At 33.9% G+C, this 15,797-nt stretch overlaps 1 protein-coding gene across 1 annotated transcript in view; it reads left to right on the forward strand.

Annotated features, from left to right (window-relative positions):
* Positions 1-15,797, forward strand: part of LOC113507125 — a 34,324-nt gene that overhangs the window by 7,250 nt on the left and 11,277 nt on the right. Inside the window, exon 2 of the mRNA XM_026889984.1 lies at positions 5,284-5,627. Coding sequence (XP_026745785.1) covers positions 5,463-5,627 — 165 coding nt within the window. The 5' untranslated portion in view covers positions 5,284-5,462. The remainder of the gene's footprint in view (positions 1-5,283; positions 5,628-15,797) is intronic.

Below are 15,797 nucleotides of genomic sequence, written 5' to 3' on the forward strand. Positions count from 1 at the left end.
ATTTTTTTTTAGTTACACAATTATTAGTTGTACTCAACCTAACAAAACTAAATGTTTTAGTAACTCACACAATATTTATTCTTGAAGAATTTAACAAAATTACAAATAAATAACATGAAACGATTTTTCTTTATGATTGAAATCTGCCAAAAACTTTAAAGTTCACCCATAAAAGAAAATGTTAATACCGGGTATTGCCGCCACGGGCTCGAATTAAAGCCTGTATACGATTTCCCATGCTTTGGATAACGTTGTCGATCAGTTCTTGGGGCAAGTTATTCCACTCTCCCACTAACGCCGATTTAAGTTCTTCCACATTGTTAGGGGCTGGATTTCTTTGTCGAACCTTTCTTCCCAGGTAGTCCCACACATGTTCTATCGGGTTCATATCCGGTGATCGCGCTGGCCAGCCCATCTGAGTGATACCTACTTCATTAAGGTAGTCACTCACTATGCGTGCAGTGTGAGGCCGTGCGTTATCATGCATGAAAATGAAATTTTCACCAATAGATGGAGCAAAAGGCATGACATGGGGTTCTAACACTTCTGTAATGTACCGCTGTGCAGTTAGCGATCCATTACTGATGGTTACTAGCTCCGTGCGGGCTCCCAAACATATGCCACCCCATACCATCACTGAACCTCCACCATACGACACAGTTCCAGTGAAATTTGCTTGGCGATAACTTTCCCCTCGATGTCTCCACATTCTTTCCCTCCCATCCACGAAATTTACACAAAATCGGCTCTCGTCACTGAACAAAACACGGCCCCACTCACTTGTCCAATCTCGATGCTCTCGAGCGAATGCTAATCTTGCTACACGATGAGCTACCTCGAGTTTTGGAGCCTTTGCTGGCACGTAAGAGTTTAAACCAACTTCATTTAACCGTCTTCTAACAGTCCTTTCACTGACATTCACATTACGGACTTCTGCTAAACGATTTCGGGTCTGAACAGCTGTTTGACGACGATTTCGTAAAGTCTGCATGACCAAGGAACGGTCATCTAAGGCGCTAGTTGCCCGATTTCTGCCCTGCCCTCGTCTGCGCACGTACGATCCAGTCTCCCTATAACGTCGGACGACGCGATAAATCACCGATGTCGATACACCCAATGCGCGACTGACTGAGCGATAGGTGTGTCCTTCCTCGATCATGGTTACAGCCCTGGCTGCAGAAGTTGCTGGTAAATCACTCATTTTGTATCGGAACAATGTGCACTATACAAATGTAAACAGTTAAATGACCTACAGTTCCCTTTAGCAGCATCCACTGAAGTTCTTATCAGAATGAGTAAAAAACGTTAAGTGAGCAAAATCTTAAAAACCCATAAATTCTTGTCAAAACACTTACAATAAGACTTGGGTGTACTTAAAGCAATCTGTTATGATGTTATTAACACTCAAACCAAAAGCTCTCATAGAAATATCCTACAATGTTAGAAAAAATCAACCTTTTTTTTGTGTTCCCCTAATTGTGCCGGTGAGTGTATGTATTTGGTTTAAAGTGAGGCTAACTGAACAGGTCCAGAAAAATAATGTTGGAGTGTTTTTTTAATAGTGCTAGAACGAGACAAGCTTTTTGCATATACATTAAAAAAAAGTTTAAATAGATTAGACATTATTGTATTACAGGCAACATTGGGGAATCATTCAGTGTTTCTCTTTTGTTAAAATCTAACTTTTTATTGCTCATTAATTCGTCCAGCATTATTTAACTTCACAAAATATAAAACAGAGAGCTGATTTCTTTGTTTACGTAATTCACTTGTTTTTGCGTTTCATTGTGCTTACGTCGCAAAGTGATCACGTCCTTAAAGAATTTCAGTAGGTTTGAGATTTTGTGTACTAAACGATAAATTGTATTCACTGGCCATCTTTAGGACATAAATACATTTGGTTGAGAAATCAGATAGCGGATGAAAGTAATACCTACGTTTTTGTAATATATTTGTAATATAGTTGGCTATAGAAGTCTGCTAAAATAATCCGATTTACTATCAAAAGTTTTTCAGACACATTTAAGAATTGATATTCGTTTAGTCTTTTAACTGTGCTAGGTCTAAGGGTTTCGTAACAGCAGCAACTTTTTCAATTAACTTTTTTTTTAAGATCACATCGTGTTAATCGAATTTTGTTGCTGACCGTACAATGTACAAAGTAATGTATGTGGATACGGCTTTAGTTTCGTTATCGATAACCAACGAGCGATCTCTTGAGGACCACCCCGTCACATCGTGTGGGTGGGATTGGGACTGCATTAAGGATGTATTTACTGCCACTAAAATCGTTTACAGATGACGGCGAAGGAAAATATATAGCTTTAGAAGGTCCTGAACGTTTTAGGTTTAGGTAGTTTAGTGCTGGTCTGGTTAATAATGCTGTTTTTGAAGTTTAGGGTTTTCAGACTATGCCATCTATATTTCTGATTATTGAAAACTTTTCGATCAACCTCTTATTCACGTTGATGTGTCAGCCCTTATATTCATTAGAATTTTTTCTAAGGACGACTATCATTTTAGGTTTTGTTTAGAATTGTTTGCGCACGCGTATTTGTCATGATTGCCCCATTGTTTCAAGAGCAATAAGTAAGCGACAGCTTTTGATTAAAGACTCTGTCTAGTTTAAACCACAAACTAGGCGTTCGATCCCGATAACTATGCGCGTCATTTGGTCCTATAAAAATTCACCATGATTTGCTTAGTAGTTTTTCATAAAGTCGGTTGTATTTTCGTTGTTATAAAGCACTAGCTGTTGCCCGCGACTTCGTCCCCGTGGGTAGAAGATATAAGTTATGATTAATACCTGCCCTATTTTTTTCACATATTCCATTGTATCTTCGCTCCTATACGTCGCAGCGTGATGGTTTATAGCCTAAAGCCTTCCTCGATAAATGGTCTATTCAACACAAAAAGATTTTTTCAATTTGGACCAGTAGTTCCTGAGATTAGCGCGTTCAAACAAACAAACTCTTCAGCTTTATATATTAGTATAGATATAGATTATTTGCCATCCTATTCAAACAGCTTATTAAGTAACGTCTGCTATAAGAAATCAGTTATCATTAGGTAAATAACCTCGAGCAATAAGTGCTAACAGCAGTCCGCTTTCAAAGGGAGTGATAATTGTTCCCAAGAAACATTTTTCCCGTTAATATGATAATAGGGGGACTAAATATTCATACATTAATGTAAACGACAAGTTAATTATATTTACTTAAATGTAATAAAACGTTTTACGAGTACTTAGGGACGTTTGTACACAAGTCATAAAATTTGATATCAGCTTCTTGGGTAGTTTAATTTTAGTTTCGTAACTGTTGAGTTGCACGTCCTTTTGCTAGGTGGGTGGAGTCTTCAATTGTTTTTCGTTTTTTAAGCACTATTTTATAATTCTAATATTAGAATTATATAATGCTTAGTGCTTAATTAGTTAATACTCATTAAAAAACAGGTTCCCTTAAAAATAAAAGGTTACTATTTGTAGTATCTACTTTTAAAAATTAGAACTTATTTCAAATCTATATTTAATATATAAACCTGAAAAGTTTGTTTGAACGCGCTAATCTCCGGAACTTCGGGTTCAAATTATTTATTTTTGTGTTGAATAGACCATTCATTGAGGAAGGTTTTAGGCTATAAACCATCACGCTGCGACTAGTAGGAGCGAAGATACAATGGAAAATGTGGAAAAACAGGGCAGGTATAAATCATAACTTATATCTTCTAACCACGCGGACGAAGTCGCGGGCAACAGCTAGTTACTTCATAATTTTCTTTTCCCTTTTGGAATCTGTTACTAATTCTACAGTCCCAGAATGTATGTATAGGACATTACTATGTCGGTATAGACAAATGAGAAATATTTAACTATCTTTGTCCCCGCGATCGCTTGACGCTTATACCACAATATAAAGACGTAATCTCAGCCAGTCAGTGGGTTAAATAATTGTAGCTGTTTCAACATTTTGGCGCGGCTAGACGTGGAACGGTTTACTGACCGTTACTTCCACGATTCGATCCCAGTTGTGGTAAGATTATGAGTAATCACCAGTCGTTAAAATAATGGAACTGCTGAGGCATGTAATCATGAGAATTTCATGTAAAATAAAAGAGAGTCGATATTATTTTTAAGTTTTTCTGTTGAAATCTCAGTGCGGGGTAAAATACCTACCTTTTCATCTTTAATGATTTTTAACCATTTTTCGTATTTTGTATACACAAAATTACAATATTACTTTATTAAGATATAATTTCTAGTAGCTAATGGGAATAACGCTTGGTTGCAACAATGTTATTCCGAAATACTGAATATTTTATGGACTTGATCTAGTTTTTTTTATAGCTGTCACCATAACTTCATTAACATAAATTATTCTATGCATTATTGTGTTGAGGACCACTTATAGGTGACCACCGTCCGCCGTGTTTTACGGACAAAAAATTAAAAGTAGAGATTAATGACATAGTTTTTAAAAAGTATTTAATAACATATTTAAGTCAATCTGTTGATCTGATTGGACGATTTAGCAACTTTGCGCAATCTAAGAGAGCATGTCAGAAACTCCAGCAAAAAAAAAATGATATTTACCTACTGATCACACAGTCATTGGGTAACAGGGTCAATCGTAATAAATTTAAGTCGACATTTTAAATAGATTTCCTGACTTGCAAACGACAGTTTCGCAACGAGACGACATTATGTCTGTGTCGTATCATAATAAAACAAAAGAACCCATTTCTACGAAAGGAATGCGGGAATAAAAACTATGAGCTATTATACTGGACTAATAACAGAGAACCACAAACAGCTAACTTCTAGTTATTATAGGAATAGCGTAATAACATCTTCGGAATAAAACGCACGACTGACCACAACGATACGATCGGTAGCGCTAACGATCATAGCAAAAAAATCACGAAGAAAAACTATACTGTTTAAAAAATGGTGTCGCTGAAAATCATGAGACAATTACGTAATTAAAATCAGGTTTTTATTATAATAACATTAAATTAAATCTTTCCACAGTTTCGAAAGCTTTGAGTTCTCTCGACGTCGCAAAATATAACACCGTTAAATTATCAGTAATTGTGTGCGAATGTAATTAATCGACCGCGTTTTATATGCAACATCTTTAACGATGCGAAAAACATACAATAGTGTGTGTAAGTCAGTTAATTCTTGATACTAAACAGAAAAAATGTGTTCGTTAAAATGTTTTATCGCGATACTCATTAATTAAGCGAGGCGTGCATGTTTTGTCTAAATGAGCCTTTTTTTAGATTCAGATGAACCGTTACGAGTAATGAAATAGCAGTGCGTGAAAAAAAAGCAATAAAAAAGTGCCAGTGATATAAAATACGATGCCATATAGGTCAATAAAAAAGAACTTTAAAGAACTGTCAGTGAATTTGAAAATGGAGAGAATCAGACAGTATTCGAATTGAATTTGAAGTGTTTGATGATGGCGGCGTGGGTGTGGTTAGCGGCGCTGCTGTGCGGGTCGCAGGCCGCTGTGCTACCACCACCGTGGGCCGACGTCAAGAGGAACCCGTGTGCAGCGCTGCCACGAGGATGGCTCATGCTGTACTGGCCGAAGGATGGGAAATGCTACACTATTTATAAGGTTCGTATACAACTATAGTTATAAAGCTTAACTCTGTAGAGATATTTTTTTGGATGTATAAATGAGGTTCCAAATTAAAAAAATACGCTGTCTGCTTAAAGACATTGAAATTTTAGTTGCGTATGTGTGAGTTGCATTGCGTCTGTTAAATTACGTCCGATGACAAACAAAAACCGGAAGACGAATTTGATATCGGATTCGGAATACATCTGTTTTGTATTCTGTCAACAAAGTCGAAAACTATTCTGAACAGAACTCTTCTTTTTTTTTAAAGCTGACCAATTCTTATGTGCATTGGTAAGTTCTCTACCAAAGAGGTTACTTAATGCTTTTGTTATATACTTTAAGAATTTAAACCCAATGTGGAACGAACAACGGTTAAAATAAGCAAGTACTCTCCAACCTTAATAGTTTTTTGAGTGCGACTCTAAAGATAATTGCTATAATTTATAAAATTGACAAGACACTTGAACCAAACTATAGAGTACCGTTTGAAGTGACTCTTGTCTCGAAATAAGAGGCTTTGAGACATAAATGACTATTTAAACACGTTTCTTGATGTGAATGACGCGAAGTGGACGATAACACGTTAAGCTACGCTTTATACGGTCGGCCCGTGGATGGGTGACCATTTATGTCACAACGAATATTCCGTGTTTTGTGGTTCTCTTTCGTCATATTATATTTATCTTTGACAGTTGCAACGGGTCAATCAGAAGCTAGGCAGTCTGACAACCAGTCTTACTGATTGGTATTGTAATACCCAGGTAACTGGGTTGAGAAGGTTCAGTAAACAGCAGCTCGTTTAAAACACTGGTACTTAGCTACATCCCGTTAGACTGGAAGTCGATCCAAATAATATTGGGAAAAGGCTAGGATGATGATGATGCTGATTATAACAACAGAGATCGTACAATTTAGAACTTTTATCTTTTAGCTTTATTTTATCTTAGTACAGTAGGTCAGGAACTTGAAGCCTATAAGAACGACTCAAATTAAAAAGCAGTTGTGGACGAGAGATATCGTAAAAGGTGTAGAGCTATCTCACTTCTACAATTACTTCTTGCTTGACACGTGTCGGTAGGGCCCCAGAACGTTAGACTTATAAGTTTGTGTTATGTGAGCAAGATATGTTAAATAAACTATACAGGAAACTGCAACCGCAGGGTTGGGTATAAATGGTTAATTATTTTATATGGCGCTTGTTCCAAGAAGGTTTTAACTACTTTGATAGCAGTAGTGTATTCAGCTGTATGTGGCTTTCTTTTCTTTTAATAAAGGATTCCCATATTAATTATTTTAATCCTTGTATCGCGGGGGGTTTGACAAGCATTCAAGTCGCACGTACAAGGACACCCAGACTCAGGACAAGCATTCGTGGTTCACACAAAACGCTTGTCTTACGCGGGGATCGAATCCGAGACACGTCGCGCATAGTGGGTTTGGCGTGGTGACCTTAACCATTCGGCTATCCGAAAATTACCTGCGTATATTTTTAGGTTGGATTTCCCTTTTACGTTTATGCAAAATGTAGGGAGTATTTTTTATGACAGCAAATGGCTTTTTTAAAATATTTCTTAAAAACGTTATACCATACGTAATTAAATATTTATCAATATTATATAGCTGTAAGGATTTAATATAGGTAGTTATGTTATCACATTAATTAGTCATACATAGCAGTGTGAAACCACTAAGTAGCTCTCGCTCGTAAAATTAATTTATACATTGTAACAGTTTCGTCAAATATGGAACTTATCAGTAGCTCTCGCTCGTAAATCATCAATTAGTTACGGTTGGTGACTTGTGAACAAAAGATTTTATGATCACCTAATCTACAAGCCTACACTTTACGACCGTACCTAATCCGCTAAGATATGAGTCAGTTTCACTCTTGTTGGCTTCACTTTTCGTATATAAAGCCCAGATATTTTGCAGAACATCATTCCTAGTTTCGTCTTCAAATAGTTAAGTTACCTTTGTAATTTGATTTTATTAAAAAGTGTTATAACGAAGAAGTCTCGAGTACTCATTTATATCGCCACCGTAGTCACGATACCGATTCACCGCTTGAAACCACGACGCAAAAACAAAACTGGCGCAGTCGGTAGGATAATTCGTCAAGATTCGTCGGTAAAACGTTCCTGTAGAGAAGAACCATTTACGCAAGAAATCCTGAGAAGTCCACATCGTCTAACTACGAAGTACAACTGAGTGAGTACAGCAAACGAAGAGAAGACTCCTTGATGAGCGAGCACCTCTCCGGGACAAATTCTTCGAACACAATCAAGTTCAAATCTGGTAACAAAAACTTTAAGACATCTAGTAATCGGTAGGAGTCCAATCCTTCCTTAATGTTTAATTCAAACAAACCTAACATCACTTGTAAAGAGCAACATACAAACCTGCTAACAGCCATAGCACTTGTTAAATATTTAATTGAAACTCTCCAGCAATTATTACGCGAATTGAACTATAAATTATATTTGTGCGAACTTCAGCATATGCACCATTCTAAATCAAAACGTTAAGTGTATTTTATATATTATTGTATTTAATTGTGTTTTTGTATTTTGTGTAAGTTAAATTTCATTACGGGTAATAATTTAATTAAAAGGACAAAAAAAGGAAAGAAAATGTCCAAGCAAGTTGAAGTTATCCCTAAAGAATGGCTTCAAGTTGTACCGTTATTTGATGGAAATCCTCGTCAAACTCAACTTTTTATTAGAAAATGTGATTATTTATTAAACACATTTAAAGGTAAAAAAGATCAAGAAGATTATAATTTCCAAATTATAACCGGTAGACTAACAGGGGAAGCATTTAGTTTATTGAGCGAAAGAGAGGATATAAAGAATTATAGTCAATTAAAAGAATTCTTGTTACAAAAATTCGGTAATCCACTAAGCGAAGCATGTTTAGCTATACGACTAGAAAAAGCGAAAAAGGAACCTAACGAAACTAACTATGATTTTTGCCACAGAATACAATTATTAAAAAGTAAACTAATCAGTAAAATAAGTCAAAATTCGGATTCGGAAGCTGATCAAAAAAGTAAGATAGGACTTTACAGCAAATTGGCATTAAACATATTTTTATGTAATTTAGAACAAAGTATGGCAAAGAGCATTAGATCACGCGATCCAGAAACATTAGAAAAAGCTTTAGAAATAACGTTAGAAGAGGAAAGTTTCCAGCAACAATATGATGAAAGGAATGCAACAAATTGTAAATGTAATTCCAAACGACCTCAACAAACGTTTAATCAAAATTATCGGTATAAACATTATAACAACCGTACAAACGAATATAGACCAAATCGTCCTAATAATAATTGCAATAAATCTAATTCTATACAACCGAATCTACCTCAAGACAATGATCATAAAAATCGGGAAGAAAAGGGTCAAGATTTTAGAAAATTTAAACCATCACAATCTAGACCGGCACCAAGATATTATAATAACAACTATCGGAAACGCGAGGAAAATCATAAACCAAATTTAAACATGTATAAAAACGAAACAACCGAAACGGAGGACAACGCCGAAAATTTTCAAGTAAAAGCCTCAACATCTTCTGTACCAGAATAATTCCTAAAAATGATACGGAATTACCTTTTATATTCATGCCTGAGTTGAACGCAAGATTTTTATTAGATACTGGAAGTACTAGATCATTTATAAGTACAAAAATTGCGGAAAAATATTTTAAGGATAAAATAAATTTAGAAAGTTTCCAAGTTATAAGCACACACGCAATTTCAAATCATAAAGGCGCAGTCGAAATCAGATTATTCAATTCCTTTAATACGGATAAACGACATAAATTTTATATATTAGACATAGGAAAATCCTATGAGGGTCTTATTGGAAATGACTTATTAGTCGAATTAAAGGCCATTATTGATTTAGAAAAGGCACAGCTGATAACGGATCAAGCTGTAGTGCCTATACAAATCCAACAGAGCCCAAAAGATTTTAAGCCTGTTGATATTCATTTATCGCCGAGGAGCGAAACGAAAGTTAAAATTCCAACCAACCTTACACATGGTTATGGTATATTGGAATATAAAGAATTTATAAATGGATTAAGAATGCCTAGTGCAATCGTAAAATGCAATAAAGGATATGCATACACGATAATACAGAATACTACTGAACAAGAATATACGCTCACTGTGAAATCACCTTTCAAAGTAACTAAGTATGAGCATGAGCAAGATAAAATACAATGTTGTGTTAATCATTTAAAGACGCGTGAAGAAATAAATTACGCTTTAACAAACAATTTAGAAAAACTAAGGCTCAATCACATGAATGAAGAAGAAAAATATAAAATTTATAATTTGTGTCTAGATTTTAAAGATATTTTCTATTGTGAAGAAATACCATTGTCCTTCACTAATCAAATAAAACATTGCATTCGTACAAAGAATAATGATCCAATTTATATTAAACAATACAGACAGCCTCCAGCTCAAAATGCTGAGATTAAAAGGCAAGTTGATAAATTAATAAAAGAAAATATAATACAACCAAGTCATTCACCTTGGAGTGCACCTGTTCATTTAGTTCCAAAGAAAATGGACGCATCGGGAGAACAAAAATATAGGATGGTAGTTGATTACCGTAAGTTAAATGAAATAACTTGCGATGATAAATATCCTTTACCAAATATATCAGATATTTTCGACAAATTGGGAAATAGTACTTATTTCACTACGTTAGACTTAGCGAGTGGATATCATCAGATAGAAGTGCAAGAAGAAGACATACCGAAAACTGCATTTAATACACAGTACGGACACTATGAATTTAAAAGAATGCCTTTTGGATTAAAAACAGCACCAGCTACTTTTCAAAGAGCTATGGATAATATTTTGAGAGGATTACAAGGAATACATTGCTTAATTTATCTAGATGATTTAATAATATTTTCAAATACTTTAGACGAACATATAAATAAATTAAAAATAATTTTTAAAACACTTAGAAACGCGAATTTAAAAGTTCAACTTGATAAATCGGAATTCTTAAAGAAAGAAGTACTTTACTTAGGTCATACTATAACTAAGGATGGATTAAAACCCAACGAAGATAAAATCAAAGCTATATTAAAATATCCTTTACCAAAATCTGTAAAAGAAGTAAGATCTTTCTTTGGATTAATCGGATATTATCGTAAATTTATTAAAGATTTCGCGAAAATAACAAAACCATTTACACTAATATTGAAAAAGAATAAAAGATTTGAGATAAATACAGAATTTAAAGAAGCATTTGAAAGATGTAAAGAATTACTAGTAAACGCACCTCTTTTACAATATCCAGACTTTGATCGACCATTTATATTAACAACAGACGCATCAGAGATAGCGTTAGGAGCAGTTTTATCCCAAGGAAACATCGGAAGTGATAAACCAGTTGCATACGCAAGTCGAACTTTAAACGATGCAGAGAAAAGATATAGTGCAATAGAAAGAGAACTTTTAGCTGTTATTTGGGCAGTTAAACATTTCAGACCTTATTTATATGGTAAAAGATTTACTATTTATACAGATCATAGACCACTTACTTGGTTATATTCGTTAGAAGAACCAAATAGTAAACTAACCAGATGGAGATTAAGATTACAAGAATATGATTTTGAAGTAGTCTATAAAAGCGGAAAACAAAATACCAACGCAGACGCACTATCAAGAATAAAAATTAACATCCACATGTTAAGAAATTTAAATAAAAATAATCCTTTAAATGAACCATCAACATCAAACCAACCACAATTAGATTTAAATGAGGATACATTAACAGCCTCAGAAACCTCAGATTCAGAAGAACGATATCAACAAATCGAAATAATTAAAGAGCCAATTGATATAAAAAGTAACCAAATTATAGTAACGAATTGGAATAAAGATGATTTAGAAATACTTAAACAAACAAGAGATCATCAAAAGATTATAGAAGTTAAATTACCTTTGAATAATGAAAATTATATAAAACAATTCCTGAAAGAAAATATTATACCAGGAAAACGATACTATATTTACTATTATAACAAAAATCAACGAGATTTGTTTAATAAAATAATTAATGAATCATATAATATAAATGATTTTAAAGAATGCACCGAGAGAGTAATATATGTCCAAAATGAATCAGAAAGAGAAACTGTAGTTATAGCATACCACGAAGGAAAAACATGTCATCGTGGAATAGCAGAAACTTATAATCGATTAAAAAGAAATTATTATTGGCCTAATATGCAAAACTTAATATCTAAAATTATTAATGCTTGTGAAATATGTAAAAAAATGAAATATGATAGGAATCCCATTAAACCTAAATTGCAATTAACGCAAACCCCAACTAAACCTTTCGAAGAAATTTATATAGACATATTTTCTATAGAAGGAAATTCATACTTAACACTTGTTGATTCTTTCTCGAAGTTAGCACAGGCGATCGAAATTAAAAATAGATCGACCCCAGAAATAATTCGAGCTTTAATAAAATATTTTTCATATTATGGAGTACCTGAAAGGATAAGTTGTGATCCAGGAACAGAATTTAATAATAATCTAATGAAAGAAACCTTAATATTTTATAAAATACAGCTACACATAGGAACGCCAAATAATCCTAATTCAATGGGAATAGTAGAAAGATTTCATTCCACTATAACTGAAATCTATAGAATTGCTAAATATCAACACAAGATAACAGACGCCGCATCTGTTATGACATATGCGATAATGGCATATAATAACACCATACATTCAGCAACCAATTTATCACCTTTTGAAGTAACTTTCGGACATACCAAAGCTAAAAATACTTTTGATACAAATGAAGAATGTAATTACACCCAACAACTTTTAAGAGAACATAAGAACAGAAGTTCAGTTTTATATAAACATCTCTCAGAAAAGATGAATCAAGATAAGATAAATAGGCAAAAGCCTGGAGAAAATATAGATTTTAATACCGGAGATATAATTTTTACCGGACTAGTTAATAAGAGAAGGGGTAAAGATAAACCACGCTTTGAACAAGCAGAAGTAGTAGGAAATACCGAAAGAAATGTCGTTCCAATTAAAATAAAAGAAAGGGTTACAAAAGTTCCCGTTAAAAATATAAAACGACCAAGTAAATCTTAATTCATTATTTCCTCTACTAAGCTCCATTTAAGTTATTATCTATAAAATAAATGTTTATGTTAATCTAATTTGTTAAGATGATTTATGATTTATAAATGTTATACTTTAAACATATAAATGCATATTATTATGTTATTTGATTAAATATTATGTTAAAGGAAAATTGTAATCGTCATAAAACTAATAATTGTGAAGGGTAACTAATAAGTTAAATTTAAGATTTAATTTTGTATAATGGTGATTGATTTATATTTTGTATACCTTACAATAAATTTTAAGATTACATTTAAGAAAAGGAAAGGGAACCAGGAATGATTGAAAAACTAATTGCATTAATTAATTAATTTATTAGATTATTTCAATCTAAGAATGGAGGAGTTATGTTATCACATTAATTAGTCATACATAGCAGTGTGAAACCACTAAGTAGCTCTCGCTCGTAAAATTAATTTATACATTGTAACAGTTTCGTCAAATATGGAACTTATCAGTAGCTCTCGCTCGTAAATCATCAATTAGTTACGGTTGGTGACTTGTGAACAAAAGATTTTATGATCACCTAATCTACAAGCCTACACTTTACGACCGTACCTAATCCGCTAAGATATGAGTCAGTTTCACTCTTGTTGGCTTCACTTTTCGTATATAAAGCCCAGATATTTTGCAGAACATCATTCCTAGTTTCGTCTTCAAATAGTTAAGTTACCTTTGTAATTTGATTTTATTAAAAAGTGTTATAACGAAGAAGTCTCGAGTACTCATTTATATCGCCACCGTAGTCACGATACCGATTCACCGCTTGAAACCACGACGCAAAAACAAAACTAGGTACATAGAAAAATATCCCGAGGTAAAATAGAGTCTACGATTTTTTGTGATCTTACAAAATAGAAACAAGTGCCGCACGATCTGATTGTTCTGATAATCAGTGCGGTCGAGTCCGATTGCATCACGATATGCTGGCACTAAAACGGTACTTACTAAAAACGGTACTTCCCATCTTCAGTGTCGTTTGGTTGCGCAACCAAATCCCAGTACTATGACCCCGTGTGTCAAGTTTTGGGATAGAGTTGCGTAATGGAAAAATGTTGAGGAATGTCGTTTGTGTAAACTACTACCGTTGACCAAACATATTATCAAGCGTTATGATTGTATTGGTTGGACAATTGTGAACTGTCTGACAGTCTTTAAAACCACCCTGTCAAACGAATGCAATGTTGAGAGGTAGTATCAGAAAACAAGAGAAACCTTTTTGAAGATCCTTTCAAACCAGATGTCAAATCAATTCAAAATGAACCTACTGCAGTGCCAAAAGAGCTTTAAAAATTTGGATATAGAACCATTTTGGGTCAAACTAAAAAAATGGTTGAAGTTATTGAGTCACAAGAGTTTGGTCGTTTGCAGTGTCTTGCGTCCCTGTGACCGGTAGTGATCTTGGCCGGCCGTGGAATAGCAAATATGCATTATACGAGTCATTGAGTTGACATCGAGAATTCATTAAACAAGGGAACGAGTTAACTCATTTAGAATCTATTTTCCTATACCTATCTATGTTGGCAATTCTTTTGAATTCTTAAAGAATGAAAATAAAACAATTGACGTTAAAGTATTTACTTAATATTTTAAATACAACTTTTTATAAATGCACAATGTTGAAAATGGAATCAACTTCCGTGGCCCATACAAATATTTGTTACGTCGAATCGAATTAGGATACGCTGGCCATTGCGAATCACGTATTTAAGAAGTTTCTCTTTTGGACATATTTCGTATTGAGTCAGACTTATTCTTAAGATTTTTTTTAAACCGATTTTGAGAATTTATTCTGAGTTTCCAACATGATGCCTAATTCCTTGTTTATATTTCTATTGGAATTTTTCGCCAACCCAATGGTATAAATAGTCGTAGTAGCTAGATCAAGCAAAACTAATATTTTTTAAACACTTCTAATAATTAGGAACTTCATCATAAACGACTAATGAAGAAGAATTAATAAATGCAGTTTTAAAAACCTGAACAGACTTCTCTTATTAGTGCTAAGGACACGTTATAAATAGTTCCTTATCCTTTAGGGATAAACAGACGTGACAATATTAACATAAGGTATTACTTTCCAAAACTTTACTTAGGCAACATTTTGTCTTACTACTTCTTCCTACTTTTTAGTTCAAAATATGTTCCTTTTGATTAATTTTCTAGCGGGTTCCAACTGTTCCAAGTCAATCATTTCACTGGGACACATTGACCTAAAAGTTTCGATGGTTTGGCTTACAGGAGTTTGTTGTAATGGCTGTTATGTGCAAATTGCTACATTATGGATAGACAGATAAAAATCCTTTTGAAATTCAAGGTCAACGCATCACGATAGCAATTCGGAAAATGACGTGTCGTTGCAAAAGAGAAATGTACGTAAATAGAATTAGTGGGTCATCGCATACGAGTGTCATAATAAGATCGATCGGTCACGGTCTTTCACAAGTACAGTCGAAATACTTGTCGAACCGGAATTACTGTTTACACTGCACTGGTGTTACTTACGAGGCTTACGATTAAAGGATTCAAGAGTAAGTGTTACACTAATTATTGGGTTAGTAGGTAAGCTATTGTTATTCAATGATAGTTTTTTTGTTGGGTGTGTCAATTTTTCTACCTATGGTTAACATGAAATAACATCTATTAATATTAATGGGAGTAAGTTTTGTTTGTGATTTCTGGAAACTTTCCTCCTGGAGTTCTAAATAGTTATACAACTATTCTTAGATTAACCTAGTCGTAATCAGAGTATCATCTAAGATATGCAATAGCAACAGCATCGGAAGCAAAACTTCTTGACCTACGCACTGTTAACCTGACCTACTAGTCGAGTTACAAGCAGCAAGCCAAAATAATCATCATGGCGCCACAATATAACTCTCTCTTCTTTTTATACAATCTAAATTCATATACATCTCTAACTGTTGAAGTAATAGAACAGTCCAGTGAAAGAACGTTAGGGATGATTTTGATAT

This window comes from Trichoplusia ni, chromosome 2, assembly GCF_003590095.1.
Source record: "Trichoplusia ni isolate ovarian cell line Hi5 chromosome 2, tn1, whole genome shotgun sequence".
NCBI classification, from domain to species: domain Eukaryota; kingdom Metazoa; phylum Arthropoda; class Insecta; order Lepidoptera; family Noctuidae; genus Trichoplusia; species Trichoplusia ni.